At 41.1% G+C, this 18,636-nt stretch overlaps 1 protein-coding gene across 3 annotated transcripts; it reads left to right on the plus strand.

Annotated features, from left to right (window-relative positions):
- The first annotated feature begins 384 nt into the window (after positions 1-384).
- Positions 385-18,626, plus strand: hipk1a (homeodomain interacting protein kinase 1a). 3 transcript variants are annotated; one of them, XM_044210355.1, is made up of 17 exons: positions 385-756; positions 2,871-3,604; positions 4,788-5,161; positions 5,279-5,402; positions 7,079-7,198; positions 7,297-7,383; positions 7,584-7,765; positions 7,960-8,110; positions 9,662-9,866; positions 10,100-10,218; positions 10,948-11,085; positions 13,555-13,706; positions 13,824-13,976; positions 14,750-14,920; positions 15,028-15,221; positions 15,476-15,606; positions 16,438-18,626. In XM_044210355.1, the coding sequence occupies exons 1-17, from the start codon at positions 717-719 to the stop codon at positions 16,864-16,866; spliced, it is 3,504 nt and encodes a 1,167-aa protein (XP_044066290.1). In that variant the 5' UTR covers positions 385-716; the 3' UTR covers positions 16,867-18,626. The 3 variants fall into 3 exon arrangements, with proteins under 3 accessions (XP_044066290.1, XP_044066292.1, XP_044066291.1); XM_044210357.1 differs by lacking the exon at positions 10,948-11,085 and having other exon boundaries at positions 386-756; positions 13,558-13,706; XM_044210356.1 differs by lacking the exon at positions 10,948-11,085 and having other exon boundaries at positions 387-756.
- The last annotated feature ends 10 nt before the right edge of the window (positions 18,627-18,636 follow it).

Raw genomic sequence — 18,636 nt, forward strand, 5'->3', positions numbered from 1 at the left:
AAAACAAAGTTCTGCTGCACAAATTTGAATTCATATTTTGGACTTTTCTCTAATGTTTGCTGTTTTTTTTTTTAAACTTAAAATCTTAATATGAAAAGTAACTAGTAATTACACCTGCCAAATAAATGTAGTGGAGTAAAAAGCACAATCTTTCCCTCTGAAATATAGTGAAGTGTAAAACAGCATAAAATGGAAATACTCCAATAAAGTACAAGTACCTCAAAACTGTAGTACCGTGCTTGAGTACATGTACATAACTACATTCCACCACTGCTGGTTACTGATTCAGGTTTCTGAAAAATAGATTTAAACGGTGGTCCGGAGTGAAACATCTGGAAACATAGACGATCTTTGGCTGCACCACTGCGGCCAACGGTCCGGCCGTTGACGTCCGTCACGTCTCGCCGTTACGTCGGCAGGGTAGGAAGCACGGCGAGCAGACAGTCCGTGATGATGGAGCTCTGTCTAGGCGACAGTGCTCATTATGGTGATATCTGACACCTCCAGTGACATTATGCACGTTTGGCTCGCTTGACACGCGATGTGACTGCGGATTCGAGTCCGATATGACTCGGATGCTTGTAGCTAGCTAGCTAGCTGTTAGCTTAGCCCTCATCCATCCTGCTACAGTCAGAGAGCTCCAGCAGGCAGCTAGCAGCTGAGCTGATCAGCTGCAGCACCACGCAGAGCCCGGCGAGAGGATGATGAGGCCTTAAATGTCAGATCGGCGACGGTGTGTTCAGTCATCAAATACAGGTATTGTCATTCATGAATAGGTAAAGCTATCAGACAGCCGTTACCTTCATATCAGTGGCGTGCACAGACACTTGAAGGGGCAGGGGCCAAAAACCGAAACCCTGACCCCAATGTGTGATCTAGGTGGGGCATAGCAGGTAGACAGGGCACTCGGGGGCACACATATCAATCAAATGTCACAAGTTGGTTGTGTTGTCTGATAAGTCTTGTGATGTTCTACATTTTTCTAGTCTGGAGCTGAAACGATTAGTTGATGTGTCAAATAATTGATGAGTTGATCTAAAGAAAAAATAATTGTCAACTGTTTTGATAATAAATAGTTTCCGTCATTTTTTTCAAGTACAAAAAGCACCATCCATTCTCTGGCTCCAGCTTCTCCTATGGGAGGATTTTGTGCTTTTCTTTGTTTTGTATCTTCGTAAACTGAATATCTGGGGGGCTCTGTGAACTTGTGACAGGCGGTTTTAAAAAAAAAAAAAACTATTTTCTGATGTTTTAGACTAAATGATTAATTGTAAAAATAATGAGAAGATAATGATAATGAAAATAATCTTTTGTTGCAGCGCTACATCAGTCCATATCGTATTCCTCTGTGCCATAGATGTCCATTGTTGATGAAAAAGTATTTTAAAACATAAATGAGCCACACAGTTGCACTGGGTGACATGTTCCTTCATTACAATAAACTTGGGCAGTGTAGTTTATTTTGACACAATCCCACATACACCATCCTGCTGTGGTAAATAATCACCAGACCGATGATTCACAACCAGGGAGTACGTCTGGTACATGGAAAGATTGTGGATAGCTTGGCTAATTTGAATAAATAGAAATGATGACCTGGTAATAAAATGAAAACACAAACAAAAACAATACAAAAAAAACAAATGTATATACAGTATGTGTACATATATATGTGTTTATGTATATGTGTATATATACTGTATATGTATATGGAGAGCTAAAAGTAATTGATTAATATGAATAATAATCAATTTGGAACATGGTGTCATGAAGGGGCACTGGAGTTTATCTGACAGGGTGGTGGAACCACTGTACTAGAGCACCAAATGTGTATTAATCCGCGGCTGAAAATAGTCCCCAACAATTTCACCATTTACTCCTGTTTGAGTAACTTTGCTAAAAACAACATGAAGCTGTTCTTTCTACTACACGTATTGCTGGAGCTTTGACCTCTCTTAAAAACTACAGTGCCCAGCTGTTTTAAGAAATTGCAGAGACATTTAAAAAAAAAAAAAAGATATTATATATTTGTGACATCTTTTAAAGATTTACATCTTTAGAAGGATCCAATTGGCTTGGGACTGAGAGCCACACACAGGGTAGAGAACGCAGAAAGCACTGAGAGACGGACTAACACATTTTTGGTTTTCGTCTTTTTATGGGATTTGTTGATAATAACAAAAATATAGAATATCACGAGCCTAATCCTTTATTGTTGTAATTTGCAGCAATCTATCACTTAAAGTCATGTCATCTGGCCAAAAAGGAACTACTTATATATATATATATATATATATGCCATATAATGAGTATTTGTAACCTGTGAGGGGGAAAATTATTGAACAGAGCACCATAAACACAAAAGTCAAAGTTAGCTCCACTGGTTGGATCCATTTAGACTATTTTAATTATCAATTCCATTATCAATTCATCTGCAGATTATTCTTTTGATTAATCAGTTAACCGTTTGGTCTATAGAACATCAGGAAACAGCCAAAAATACCCATCACAATTTCCTACAACCTAAGGTGATATCATCAAAACGCTTGTTTTGTCAGTCGAAAACCTAAAATTATTCAAATTACTTTAATGTAAGGCAAGCAGCAAATTCTCACATTTTAACTGGAATCTGCAAATATTTGGCATTTTTACTTAACAAATGACCTAAACGACGATTAATTATCAAAATAGTTGCTAGTTTGTTTTCTGGTGATCGACTAAATGATTAATCGACTAATCGTTGCAGGTCTAGATCCATTTCATATCTCGTCTGCATCTTCTTCAGTAAATGACAAACTCTTAATTCCACCTGTGTCTTCGTCTTAGATGTCCTGTTGATGGTTGCTGCTGATCTTTAATCTCACCCACAGACATGGCGTCGCAGCTGCAGGTGTTCTCCTCTCCCTCTGTGTCCTCCAGTGCCTACTCTCGTTCAAAGAGGCTCAAAGTGGAGAACCCTGCCTGGGATGTGTCCAACCAGCTGGGAGATAATGGTTACTACCAGCAGAGCCCCACCCAGGGGACTGCACCCTCCACTTCTGGCTCCAACTTCAACCCAGTGTACAACTCCAACCAGGTGCATCCGCCGACAGCCGGCTCCCGGGAGCAGACGGTGGTGCGGGCAGCAGACAGCACAGGTAGCCTTCGCGGACCTCCCTCCTCCTCTTCGTCGTCCTCCTCCTCCAGCCGTCGTGTCAAGGATGCCGAGTCCTCCTCCCAGCCGTGCGACCTCTACCACAAGCATTATAGCTTGAAGCGGAAGAGCGAGGAGGTGGACAGCAGCGACAGTGTCCAGATACTGGAGGAGCTCTCAGCCCCAGTGGTCTTAAACCGCACTGGTGGTGGAGGGGGAACCACCACAGCTCAGTCCATAGCACATTCCACTTCTACCACGAAGAGCAGCAACTCCCACAGCGAGGGCGACTACCAGCTAGTCCAGCATGAGATTCTGTGCTCAATGTCCAACAGCTACGAGGTGCTCGAGTTCCTGGGACGCGGCACCTTCGGCCAGGTGGCAAAATGCTGGAAGCGAGGCACAAACGAGATAGTGGCGATTAAAATCTTGAAGAACCATCCCTCTTATGCTCGGCAAGGTCAAATTGAAGTGAGTGTGTTGTGTTGAAAAGAATAAAAACTCCAGGGCGGATAGACAGAAGGCTGTTCTCATTCTTTAACCCGTAGCAGCCGATTCTCAGATAAACATCCATAAAAAAAGAAATTAAAATAAAGAAGCCCCTTATAACTTCAGATCTTGCCTGATAATCATCAAGTTTGGATTTTTTTTTTTTTTTTTTTTTGCAGTATCAGAGTAATCCAGTGATAGTTGACTGAACATCCGTGAGTACAGTGCAAACAGGAACTGCTAATAGGTCATTCGGCATGACTTCTAATGGTACAAATCTGCCAAAATGCAAACAAATTACAGCAAAAAAAAAGTATGATTACATAATTGGTCTGTACATTGACAATATAACACCCTTTTCATTTAATTTGGGTTAAATTACATTGAATGATGGTCTTTGGCTGATTTGAGGCGTCCATATTTGTTTTGTTTTCAGGCACTTCTGTATTAGATACATTCTAGCGCTTTCAGAAAAATTTAAGTTTCCCAGTTGAAATTATGACTTGGAAGTTGACGTGAACGCTATTTAAGGAAACTAATAATTACGATAACTCCGATATGACATGAACATGGCATTATACTTTTTGCTTACATCCCCCAAAGCATTATGGGAATTGTAGTTCCAAAACAGATTATTATCACAGAACATGATTGGTTATATATTATATAATAGTATATATTATTATATAATATAAATATATATAATTTTTTTTTTTTTTTTTACAGTACTAAGGCTCAGGATGTCCTATCAACATAGTTGTTGTATCCCAGAATCACTGACACGTTCCTCTATGCATTCATACACAGATATCTGCCTTGTGTTGGAAACCTGTGGACATACAGGCAAAAAATCTCAAACAATTTTAAATTGCATAAGAACTTTTTTATTTTAAAATTATTATTTTTTTTTTTACAAAAGCTGTCTGAGATCATGTTTAGTACCACTGACATGGAAATGAATGCCTTTTCGAAACAGCCCAATTCTGAAAATAACAATATGGCTAAGACAGTAGTGACTCTGCTAAAAGCCTTTGAATAAAGGGAGTGAAAACTGAGTAAAAAAAAAAAGCCTAGGGTTCAAATACAAAACATGTTTAGCTGGTGTTTTCTTCATTATTATCCATTAATAAATACCAATATATCTTCCTCTCCCTCCTCCCTTTAGGTGAGCATCCTTAGCAGGCTGAGCACAGAGAACGCCGATGAGTTCAACTTTGTCCGCTCATACGAGTGTTTCCAGCACAAGAACCACACGTGCCTTGTGTTTGAGATGCTGGAGCAGAACCTTTACGACTTCCTGAAGCACAGCAAGTTCAGCCCTCTGCTGCTCAAGTGTATACGGCCTATTCTGCAGCAGGTCGCCACGGCACTGATGAAGCTGAAAAGCCTGGGGCTGATCCACGCCGACCTGAAGCCTGAAAACATCATGTTAGTGGATCCTTTGAGGCAGCCGTACAGAGTGAAAGTCATTGATTTCGGCTCCGCCAGCCACGTGTCCAAGGCGGTTTGCTCCACCTACCTGCAGTCACGATACTACAGGTGAGTATGTTAGCCTGGACTGTACAGTAAGGGCTTTGAATAATCACTTCATTGTGTTTGTAATATGTAAATTACCTGCTGTGATCTTGTCATTTGTCAATTTTGAAATGCTTGCAGAGCTCCGGAGATCATTCTGGGCCTTCCTTTCTGTGAAGCGATCGACATGTGGTCTTTGGGATGTGTCATTGCTGAGCTGTTCTTGGGATGGCCCCTTTATCCTGGTGCCTCAGAGTATGATCAGGTCAGCAGCGGAACTCTTTTATATGTGTGTATATATATATATATATTTATATATATATATATATATATGTATATATATACTCTGAAGTGACATTTATTTTCTTTCTCAATAGGAAATGTAAATAAATCATCATACACATTTTTTTAAACATTTCACAAACTTTCTTTTTAAAGGAATAGTTTGACATATTTCTTGACCGGTTGCAGTGACTTCCTGGAGTCTCTGCCTGGCAACCTCACAGTCACAAATTGCCATTTGTATAGTTCTGTGTACGGATTAAACAAACAAGATATAATGTGTATAGTTTAGAGGTGCTGGTGGGCAGATTTTTTTTTTAACCTTTGGACAGAGCCAGGCTAGCTGTTTCCAGTCTTTATGCTAAGCTAAGCTAACGGGCTGCAGCTTTGTATTGAACAAACTAATATGAGAGTGGTATCAACCTTTTTGTCTAACTCTCGGCATGAAAGCGAACAAGCACATTTCCCAAAATGTTGAACTATTCCTTTAACGGGTTTTAGCACTGTCTCTGTGACTCTGCTAAAAGTGTGAAAATGGGGTGATTACTGTTGTTGGCATTTCGGTCAAAGAGACTTTGTCAGAGTGTCAGACATGAGAGGAAAGTGTGTTTTGATTTAAATACTTTTGTCACTTATTAATAATTAAAAAAATCTCAAAACATGTTTGTCAGCTAAACGTGCCAGTTTAACTAAAATAATGACCAATCAGATTGTTTGCATATCAGTTTTGTATGTTTCTTTATGTGAATCAGAATCAGAATCAGAAATACTTTATTGATGCCCGAGGGGAAACTCTTTTGCTACAGCAGCTCACTATCACGTCAGTGCACACAGGAATAGAAGTACTAAGCAAAAAATATAATACAATATAATACAGGTCAGAAAATAAATTAAGTACCAAGTGGGTATAAATATAAAATTAAAATAATTGTGAAGTACAAAGTGGGTTTACCGGTTGATGATAATAATACGGTATACGGTAATAGTGCATGAACTGCCAAGGTAAGTGTAGCTTATTAAGATTATAATGAGACGGAGGATATTGCACAGCAGTAATAGAGGTATGAATAAATATCAATATCAATAAACAGGGAATTTAAAAGAGTATATTGCACAGGAGTATTAACAAGGTATATTGCACAATTATGTCAAGTATTGCAGAGATGTAATGATCAATTTAATGACTTAGGGTCATACAGACTGACACTTAGAGGGAGGAGTTAAAGAGTTTGATGGCCACAGGCAGGAATGACTTCCTGTGGCGCTCTGTGGTGCATTTTGGGGGGGATGAGACTTCCACTGAAGGTGCTCCTTTGTTTGACCAGCACGTCATGGAGTGGGTGGGAGACACTGTCCAAGATGGCATGTAGTTTGGCCAACATCCTCCTCTCTGACACCACCGACAGAGAGTCCAGCTCCACCCCCACAGTGTCACCAGCCTTACGGATCAGTTTGTTGAGCCTGTTAGCGTCCGCTACCCTCAACCTGCTGCCCCAGCATGCAACAGCATACAGGATAGCACTGGCCACCACAGACTCATAAAACATCTTCCATGTGGTATTAACTGTATAAGCTGCCAATGTAGGTGACAAGGTTTACATTCGTCTCACGCTAGCGACTGACTATTTGTTTTTTGTTTTTCTTAATTGTCTCTCTCAGATTCGTTACATTTCCCAGACCCAGGGCCTTCCAGCAGAGTACCTGCTGAGTGCAGGAACCAAGACCAGCCGCTTTTTCAACAGAGGCCCCGACTCGAGCTACCCCCTCTGGAGACTCAAAGTGAGTGACTCTAGTACACACAACATTTCTGAGACATTCTATCATAAGCATATGTACAGGACTTATACTGAGGTCTTGCTGTGGTTCTTTTTCTGCAGACACCTGCAGAGCACGAGGCGGAGATGGGCATCAAGTCAAAGGAGGCAAGAAAATACATCTTCAACTGTCTAGATGATATGATGCAGGTGAGGAAGGAGCTGTTTAATTTCAGATCCCGCAGTGGACATTAATATTGTTGCTGGAACGGGTTATTTTAAATTCCTCCCCTCTAGCTATGTGCACAGCACCTTTTCTGCTAACAGAATTTTGATGTGATGACATTGGTTGCACCAGGACGTTTCACACGTTACAGTTTGACAAACACCGACTTCCACTCCCTCTGCAGGTAAACATGACAAACCTGGAGGGGACTGACATCTTGGCAGAGAAGGCTGACAGGCGGGAGTTCATAGACCTGCTGAAGAAGATGCTGACACTAGACGCAGACAAACGGATCACGCCCATGAAGACACTGAACCACCCCTTTGTTACCATGACACACCTGCTGCACTTCCCTCACAGCTCACAGTAAGCCAACAAGTTCAGGATTGTGCTGATGCTCAGCTGTAGAGGTTTTTCATAGATGATCAGTAGAGGTACTAAATATATGTTTTTGTTTAGTTATGATAAATCGGAATGATTGTGGTGGCTGTGGTTAAGCATTGCAAGGATTTCATCTGTGTTCCTGTTTGATTTTTTTTTTTTTTCAATTTCTTGTATAGTGTGAAGTCCTGCTTCCAAAATATGGATATATGCAAACGCAGATGCAGCGCCTTTGAGAACGGAAAAAATATGTTTACCAGCAACAACACCCCAAGTGCAGCCACCAACCTCACTGTCACCTTCAGTAGCCAACTAAACCAGCACAATCAGGTGAGAACTTTATCTCTAATCCGCCTCAGGGTCATTTTGTTCTTCATGGCATTATTCTTGTTGATCCAGTTTTCACTTGTTTCAGGTTATATCAGTTGCTTTGTAAAGTGATGTCTCTGGGGCCTCATTTATCAACCGTGTGTGTTTCTTCCATTTTTATTTGGAATACAAAGTAATAATTTATTTCAGAAATTATACCATTATTGTCTCTATTTCGTCTTGTTTCTCTAGCACTGCACCACTGAGCAGTACAGAGGATCTGTTCGTGACTTTCAATTGACTCAATATGCATTAATAATAAACTGCTTCAGTACCATTCATTTTAACTAAGCCGTATATATTTTCTGTTATGCTAAAACTGTTAAAGTGCAACAATTAAAAAGCAAATTAAAAGATGGTACCTACATCCTAAAGATTTTGCTGGCAGCAAATAAAAAGGCCGTTACAAAACTCCACATACCAACATCTTCTTGAACAGATGACCTACTCCGTACGACTCCAAAAAGAACTGGGAGAAAAACGGAAAAGTTCCGTGTTTATTTAGCCAATGAGACAGATCTTTCATAATTATTGTATGTACCATGTGCAATATCTAATTTTAAATTAAAGGCAAATTTGCCTTGATTTACTGATCATCCCATGACCTCGTTTTTTTTTCTTATTCACCTTGTGCTTACTGTCCTTTATAATGTGTAAAATGTTCATAAATAAGTAATAAAAAAAGAAAAGCAAATTAAAACAAATTCATAGAAGTAATACTGCAATTCTTTATTTGGCCATCACGTGAAGTGAATCATACTTCAATCATCTGCCCCCATTCTTTATCTTTATTTATTTATCTTTGTACAAGGCACTTGTGGAAATGTCAAATAAAACACTTTTGTTTAGCGAAATGTAATTTATTACTGTGGTGATCTCGGCGTTAATGTAAAGTTTGACATTACACACTATGTTTATAGGGTAACAGGAACAACATTATTTCAGCGAAACCTGTCTTTTTGTGTATAAAAAAAAAGGACGATTTTGACGAATTGACGAATAACTAATTATATAGCAAATTTTTTTATATGGAAATAGTGGAAACATTGTGGAACACAAAGTAACAAAAAATAACACCATTAACGATGCAGGAACAAACAAAATGAGAATTCTGGGTAAGTCTGTTGCCTCTGTGTAAGGTGGTGAAACCCACACGCCTGCTCCCGGGACGCTGCAGTATCTTAACCTCGTTGTCTGTGATGATCTTTGTCTTGATCTTTCTTGGCTGCTACTTTTGTTAACAAGTAACTCCACATTAAGGCTACGAGAACTTTCAGCAGGATGTGGTTGACCATACATAGCATACAGAGGGTGTATGTGAGCCTCTACATGCACATGGATGTAGAACAGAGGAGATTTCTGGTTGTTCATTGCGTGAAGTTATGCGTGCATGTTCCTACTTACACATTTAGAACTTGCACATGCTTTGTTAAATGAGGCCCCTGGACTTTCTTGCTGAGCTCAACTCATATTTTCAGGCACCGAATACAGTGTTTTCTGCATGTTTTACAGATGGCCTCTACAGGAGGCCAGTCCCTGTCCCTCAGCAGTAATGTCCCATTGCTGAACTACCAGCCTGGCCTCTACCAGCAGGCCACCATAAACATCCCTGGCTTAACCCAGCAGGGTGTGCCCCTGCAGACCAGACCCACCCAGCTCTGCACCCAGACTGAGCCCTTCCAGCAAACACTCATAGTTTGCCCCCCCACCATTCAGGGTGAGAATGCAAGATGTTGGTATCTATTGTCTGAAATTACAATATTGTCTGAAATTAAAATAAGTTCACCAACCAGCAACAAAGGAAAGAAACCTTTTACTGCTATTTTGCTTTTGTGCAGCTAACTTCATAATCCCTAAATGTCTTATATTCTATGTTTAGTTTTTTTTTGTTTGTTATACATTTGTAATTTATTTGACATAGTGTAATCTGCCTCCATCTTTTCCTTATAGGTCTTCAAACATCCAATAAGCCCTCTGGTTATCCAGTCAGGATGGACAACTCAGTACCCTTAGTTCCTCAGAACCAGTCATCCCAGTCTCTTCACATCCAGCCCAGCATGCTGGCACAGGTAGGACCCACCGCATGACCACTAGGGTTGGGCTTCGATGGAGTTTTATTGAATCTGATTCCAGTACTGAATCCACTCATTGAAAGGATCAGCATCAGCAGTGGTGGAATTTTATGGTACTGGTGCTTACTTAAGTAATAGATTTGAGCATAGACTGTAAACCAGAAAAGGGAGAGAAACACTGCTTTTCCGCCTGTTTATTAAGTTACTCTTTAACCAAACAGCCAAGTTTAATTTAGACATTCTTAGTTACACCTGATACAATCTACCGCTGGTGACATTTGTCATGTAAACCAGTGAAATTGACGGTTAGCACTGGGTAAAAATGAAAAGCTGCATTAAGAATGTTTTGCATATTGCTAATTAAAAAAAGACAGTGAAGAGAGATAAAAGGTTCAACCCCAACCCTGATGATCCTCTGCATCTGTGCTTTGGTTTGTGTACATGTAGTTTGTCATGTATGTTTCTTTGTTCTTTTTTTTTTATGCCGATGAACATGCTCTCCTCTCCCACTATCTTCACAAAACTAAAACTCTCATAATGATTCTGAATATCAGTATTCTTGTTCTGGTGTTGTCACTAACTGAAAACTCTTGATTCAAAGCAAAGACTCCTTTTTCTTTAGGATTCAGTAGAATATGGAGCAGGTCTGTGCCAAATGTCCTCTCAGTCTGTTTGGATGTCTGAACACTTCCACTCCTTTTACCCCCCCCTCACACCTCCTCCCAGGCCTCCATCGACCCCCTGCTGGTAAGCAGCCTGTATGCCTCGGTGGCAGGAATGCTGCCTTTGGGCTCGGTCCGGCTGCCAGTTGGCTGCAGGGGTGAAAGCCTTGGCGGCTTACTGGATCTGAATGCCTCCATGCTGGTAAAACACCATCATCACAACTGCCACCTTGGTTGAAATCTCTTCTTTCTTCCTCCTAGCACATGTATGTCGGCGGTGTGCAGCAGAGCGTGGGACGCATGTGCAACTCATCCTTCTGGTTTGTGCTTTTGCTTGCAGCTTCAGGGGCCAGATGCAAAAAAAATCTGCAGATTCACGACTAAAACTCTGTGTACGCACAAAGACAGAAACATGCATACGCAAACTTTTCGTCAGATTTAAAGGCTGTAAATAAAGATGGATGACACATCTCCACTTCCTCCCACTGTACAAAAATGAAGCCAAAATATCCCGGATATGGGAGCTGCCATCTTGCGCTGCTGACATCATTTGGAGCCAGAGTCTGCGCAGTAGTGACCGGTGTTGGAGCCGGCCTCAGCTGTCAATCATGACGTGAAACACCCTTTTTATAGCATCAAATAACTAATTAGAACAAAACAGAAAAATTAACACTTGAACATACACCAGTGTGACAAGAACTACCTAAAATGACAGAAACCATCTTTGAAAAATTTATTTGACGTGTACTTTGATTTTTTTAGTTTGGCTCATGTCCCATCTGCTAACATGGGGGGGCGGAGTTTGTGATCTATACTGCAGCCAGCCACCAGGGGGTGATTGAGATGTTTTGGCTTCACTTTTGGGGAGCTGCCATGTCGTCCATCTTTATATACAGTATATTCAGTCAATGGGCTGCACGTACGCCTGGTTCTGTTTTATATCTCATATCATATCTCAATCAGCCATTACTGGATGTAGAAACGCCCTTAAACATCAGTTTTCATATCGATACCCGCTCCACCACTAACTAGACCTGTCAATGAGAAGAACGTCAGTTAAGAAGTGCAATTAAACTGATTGTGTCATGTCATTAAAAGATCATCAAGATCAAGATCAGGGAAATCATGGCTCAAATGTAAATGAAAAGAATGACAAAATTCCTCACTCATAATTTAAAATTAAGCTTATAAATGTGCCTTAGACTGACATTTTACAGAACGCTTTGTAGACTGCAAAAATAAAAATACAGTGAAATTGGCAAACAACCTAAACAAACAATGTCTGTGTCTCTCACTTTCTATTTATTCTCCTCATCATATCACCCGCAGCTATCTCAGCTAAAACTGTGCGAGCGCCTGATCTGAAGGTGGTGGTGCACATTCTTCTTTTATGAATACCAGTTCATGTGTGGGAAATGGTGTGTGGGGAATTTGTACATCTGGCCCCTAGTGTCCCCTTTTTTTCCTCAGTGTTTAAACAAGAACAAGTTTTAATGCAAGTTCATTTTGGCTGATACCAATACTGTTGTTTTTTGATTTCATTGGAGTATCTTATTGTGTTTACTCATATGTGACTATGCTAGATGGTGCAGATGCAATGTCTAAATAACACTGTTTTATCTGTTTTCCCCTGCTCCCAGTCTTTATGCTAAGCTAAGCTAACCGGCTGCTGACTTTAGTCTTATATTCCTTATATTTAACGGACAGACATGAGTGATATCGATCATCATATCCAACTCTCTTCCAGAAAGTGAATAGGCATATTTCCCGAAATGTTGGACTATTCCTTTAAAAGCTTCCTTGCAAGATGCTGACTGCCACACTGTAGTGACACATTTTTGTAAATATCAAAAATCATAACACACATTTTTAGAAATTCACAAAGTCAAATAATATGTTCAAAATTGTCTCTAGATTGTCTCATTATACCAATATGTGTAGAACTTTTGCGCCTCCCAGTGGTAGATTCAAAAAACACTGGCAGACAGCAAATGACACTGCTTCCTTTTGAAAGCTTTAGATGCGTCCGCCAATATTTTTGGTAAAAACATGTTGTATAACAAATGTCAGGTGTCGTCACTATAGCAGTGAGACCAGTGCTGACACCTCCAGTTCTTCCTTTCCTTATCTCAGACTAACATGTTCATTTCAAAGTCAGGTTGGCTGTCTTGTTTCTGGACCCTCTCTGTTTTTCACAGCACTGGACTGTATGGCATGCATGCTTGGTATCAGAACCTGGTTGAAATGTTGTGTCTTTCTTTAAGCTTGGTTTGGTATTTACGGCTTCTTAAGTCTCTTTTAGCACATTGTCCTCCTGAGCAGTAACAAATGCTGCTTTCTCTGCACAGAGTCTGGAAACAAGATGCAGATGGTGGCTATGCGGCGTCATCTTGAGTTTGGTTCAGCTGTCAGTGTTTCAGGGCTTAGTTTTAATGTGACATCTGCTGGATGTCGTGGTGTAGGACAGAGATGGAAATGTTTATCTACAAACTGCATATGCTCATCATGCCTTTTATTTCACTATGATTCTCTAAGAAAATAACTCTGACTTCTACTATAGTCAAAATACTGCGCTAAAGTGTCTGCTGAAGTTAAAGGTTTTTGAAAATTGGACCAAGTGCAATTTTTAATGTGTGTGTGTGTGTGTGTGTGTGTGTGTGTGTGTATACAGCAGGGCTGGCCAGCAGGCACACAACAGATCCTCATCCCTTCCACATGGCAGCAGATGCCAGGCATGGCCATCCACAACCCTGGGCAGACTGTAGTGCCCGACTCACCCATGGGAACCTCTATCTCCGACAGTCAACAAGCTTCTGGCTGGAGGTGAGTTTAGATTAGCGGGACTAATACTAAAATGTAATGAAAATGTGGTCAGTCAGTCATACAGAAGTGATGCAATTTAAAATAAGCAAGTTAAATGTGTGTTCTTCTTTTTCATAGGGGTCGTCATGGAAGCCAGTACGATGGCGTCAGCCAGCAGGACTCTGGTGTTGGCCGTCACGCTGCCTCCCAAAGCCACAACTCAGGGGCGGCTCACTCAAGATCCCAACTGGGCAAGAGGTCAAAGGCTCGACATGCTGAGAGCAGAGCCAGGTATCCTGTCAGACTGTCGTACATTCACATTATCTACATGTTGTTGGGGGGCGGGTCGTCCATAAATTGCAGTGTTGGTCGTTTGATCCCTGGCTTCTCCTGTCCACTTGTTCAAAGTGTGAGCAAGACAGTAGGCCTGCAGTGATGGTCATTAAACTGTCAGAAAATTGTGAAAAATGCCCATTACAGTTTCCCAGGGAAAGACCAAAACCAACAATGAATTATACTCACTAGAGCACCAAATGGGTATTAATCCGCCGGTGAAAATAGTCCCCAACAAATACACTATTTACTCCATATTTGAGTGACATTTGCTAAATACTACAGTGCCCAGCTGTTTTAGGAAATGTATTTAGTCTTTTATAAAAATGAAAGTGTATATTCATGACACAGTTTTAAAGATTCAAGTCTTCAGCAGGAACCAGTGTGGTTAGGGCAGAGAGCCACAGACATTGTAGGGGCGTAGGCTGGAAGTTGCTTTGCGCAAAAGCATCTGTCAAATGGATGTAATGTAAGGTTGTGTGATCCTTTTACGTGCTCCAGTAGTGTGTACCTTATTTTATAAGGATATATATAATGTACGATTATTTAATATAAGAATTAAAGGTCATTTGACGGAAGTACAAGCTGTAAAGGAAATGAAAGGCAACATAAATAGCTGGCAGGCTACTTCTGTTGCCCTCTGTGGAGAAGTCGTAACTCGTTGCCTAAAATATTGAAATAGATTTTGTATTTGCAATAAGGCAGTGATGGAGCATCTTTCTCTCCTTCAGGCCTGTGTCGTCAGTGCTTTCAGCCACCACTGTGGTTCACAACACTTCTGCTTTTGCTGGTGACCAGTCTCAGCCCATCATCATCTCTGACACACCTAGTCCTGCTGTCAGCATCATCACCATCCACAGCGACTCAGAAGATGAAGATGACAGGAAGTTCCCTACTGCCTGGTGAGCTCATTTCCTGTTGGTAGAATTTGCAATTCCACACTGAGTAAAATTCTGAGGTTTTATTTTGCTGAAACGGTTATTGGCTTTTATCTGAATCTCTCCCGCAGCTCTGGAACAAGCCAGAGGACCAACGTGATCAGCTGTGTGACGGTACACGACTCCCATGACTCTGACTCCTCCACTAGCAGCCCCCTGAGCCCCAAGACCACCTCACAGCCCACCAAGTCTCTGGCCATCATCATGCCCTCTGTGAAGAGCCAGCCAGGGGAGAGCACAACCCACAAAGCTCCAGCAGCTCCAGGTCCTCGATCCACACTCAGTCCACATTTATTTGAAGTCTATCCAGCCATGAATATTATTATTCTCTAGTCTTTTCAATAACTAGATGCGGTTGCATTAAGTGACCTCAGTGGATCCATTGTAGGTGCACTAATAATCAGCTCAGCCCTCAGATTGACAGGTTAAACTGAAATGACAAATCCATTTTACTTCAAGCTGCTGTAATCTTTACTCTTCTTAGTGCTCACAGTTTTCTGTCTGGTTTTGCACTGGTAGATCAAGCTACAAGTGGCTCTGGAAAGTTGAAGAAGGGGTCAGCTCAGCAGTCCAGTCGGCCAGGAGATTCCAACACTGATCGCCATCAACGGGCCGCACCCAGCAGATCTCAGCCTCTTAACCTGAGTCAGGTAACAGCTTTCAAATGCAGCTAATGTCTGCTCCCAAGGTGAACCCATAAAGAGTCTGGTGTGATGTATTTTCAGTTTCTGCCACAGTGCCCAAGTGCCCATTAAGACTGACAGAGTGTTGAGGTTTATATGAGCGGGCTGGGACACGCTCGACTCATGAGGCCATCCTGTCAATCACTCAAATACATGGCTCAGTCGAGCTCAGGCACTTTGTTGGTTTTAGTCACATTCACAAATGACTACCATCATTTTCATAGTGCACTGAGTACAGCTCATCGCTGCTGTCTTGGTAAGTAACTTGGTAACTTGGTAAGTTTTATTTTGATTAACCAAAGGGGGCGCCTTTCTGCCTGTCAAACAGAGCCAACCACTGCAGGGCCAGAGAACCATTACTTGCTATTCTTACATTAGCTAGCTAGTCGACCTCCTGGAGCGGTATTCAGAGTCAAGTGTGTCGCACAATTTACCACGGTCTACTGCATGGTCCAGTTGTTGGCGGTAGTGCAGCTATAGGCTGGCTTTAGGACCGACATCAACAGACATTAAGAAATTTCAGTTTGTGACATGTTGGATTCAGCGTGAATATTATTAATCATGTCCAAACACCACAGGGTTATGGCAGAATCTCCACAGATGGTTATCACCTAAAACTAAGCGTGTCCCACTGAGCTGTGATAACCTTCCGCACACTTGCAGTCTTAACAGGCCCTTGGGCACTATGGCAGTCACCAGAAATACGTCACACAAGTAGGCACTTGACCTCACAAATACCGCAAGTGTGGGTATTGTGATGGACCCTGTGTTTGTAGAGGCTAATGTCTGTTGTTTCAGGTACAGCAGTCTATGCTGTCATCATCCCAGGACCAAACAGGAAGCAGTAGTTCCCTGAAGCGGCAGCCCACATACCCCCCTCCCGTCTCCTCCCACTCATCCTACAACGCCCTCTTCAGCTCAACCCCGAACCTGTACGCCTACCCAGCGTCTGCAGCCCTGGCCTCTGTGTCCCAAGCTGTGGACCAGATGCAAGGTAGCTCGTCCCGCCACAGCAGGGCGAGCGGAGCTTACTCTTCCCTGGTGCTGCTCCAGAAGAACGGCAGCCTGGCCTTAGGGGGGTCTGCTCCGGGACAGTATGGCAATCACCCCCAACAACAACAACAACAACAACAGCAGCAGCAGCAGCAGCAGCAGCTGGGAGGGCAGCCTTTCCACCACCCCAGTGCTACTTACCAGCGAAAACTCAACCAGTTTCCCTACCTGTAAAGACTGATGGCTGATTGAGACAGAAGCTCTGCATGAAGACCAAATGGAGACCAAGACTAGAGGAGCACAAGCTCATCACAGGTGGCTGTGATTACACTTGTTTTCAACTAAACTTTTAACTTTCCTTTACTGTCCAGTCCTTATTTCTGTGATTATAAATAATCACAGAATGTATTTATATTTTAATCACGGTCCGTTTAAAAAAAAAAAAAAAAAAAAAAAAATGTTCCAACTTTGGAGTTTCTTTGCGTTGCATACAGCATGTTAACAGCAACAAACAGTGGAGTCTGTAAGTATCTGAACAGTGATACATTTCTTGTTGTGTTGGTTCTGTACTCCAGTACTCCAGATTTCGAAATTAAACAATAAGTATGTGAGCGCCGACTTTCAGCTTTAATTTAAAGGGTGTTTACATCCACATCAGATGAAACGAGTAGGAATTGTAGCTCTTTTTATACATAGTCAAATTCCAAACAAAAAGCTGAAAATTCTACTTACAGACTGCAATGTTAAGTTGATGTTTAACGTAACCAAATGTTTATTTCATTTGAGAAATGTGTGTTAAGGAGAAACTGGAACTTGCTGCTCTCTATTATCATTATTATCGTTAAAAGTTGCATTTACATATACACAATTGCCTTACTTATTTAGGCCAATGTCTTTTATTTTAAACTTTAATATGTCAACACGTCGTGATAAGTTAGATGTTGTATGTTTCATTTATGAATGTACTGTGTGTGTTATCTGTATTATGAAAAAAAATGGAGAAAGTAAGATATGTACTGTACTGTATAATGATGTGTCTGTGTTCTCCAAATGTTTTCCATTCTGTTTTAGTACTGGCCATTGACTTGATTATATTTATGTGTTTAGTATGTTGAATGATGCAGTACGTTTCAGCAGTAGAGTAGGGTGTGGTATTTAGAGGGGATTGTCATGTTTTTTACAGTTTTAAAGTTATTCTTAAGGTTGCATGTGTCTGACATGGAGTAGCATTCAGGACAGGTTCAAAAACTGCAGCTTTAAAAGGTCCAGTGTGTAACATTTAGGAGGAGCTGTTGGCACAAATGGAATATAATATTTAAATATAAGTATGTTTTCATTACCTTAGAATAAGACGTTTTATCTACAGAGGGAGCGGGTCCCCTTCCACGGAGGTCGCCATGTTTCTACAGTAGCCCACAACAGACAAACCAATCACTGGCTCTAGATTGGGCCTTTTGCGTTTTTTGCAAGTTTGCGGCCACCGTAGTTTCTCCTACAGGCTTGGAAGGGGAGGGTGAGGCGAGCGCTATTCAAATGGTCAAATTTTACCACTAGATGCCACTAAATCCTACAAACTGGACCTTTAACTGATTTTCAGTGTTTGCAGAACACAGATTATTAATGTTATGTTTGATTTGTATGACAAACACAATGATATTGGGAAAATGTAAAAGCTCTTGTCTTGTGAAGTGATGTTTGTGAAGTAAAGCGTGCATATAAAATCTGATTGGGTATCACACTATCATGTAAAAGTCAAAGCCATTTAGATTGCAATTGTAAAATTCACAGTAATGCGTTCGAATTGTGAATAATCAGATCCGACAAAGATGATTTATAAAAATATGAATTGATGTTTAGTATGTAACCGCTTCTAAACAAATCATTGGTGAAATGATGGTTGTTCTTACAATCCTGCTGTGTTGTGAAGTGCTACATAACATAGAACACACAATGAACCTTAACCCGTATATACGCAATAAAATCTTCTCCAAACACTGGGACTCA

The sequence above is a fragment of the Siniperca chuatsi genome, linkage group LG10 (assembly GCF_020085105.1).
Source record: "Siniperca chuatsi isolate FFG_IHB_CAS linkage group LG10, ASM2008510v1, whole genome shotgun sequence".
Classification (NCBI taxonomy): domain Eukaryota; kingdom Metazoa; phylum Chordata; class Actinopteri; order Centrarchiformes; family Sinipercidae; genus Siniperca; species Siniperca chuatsi.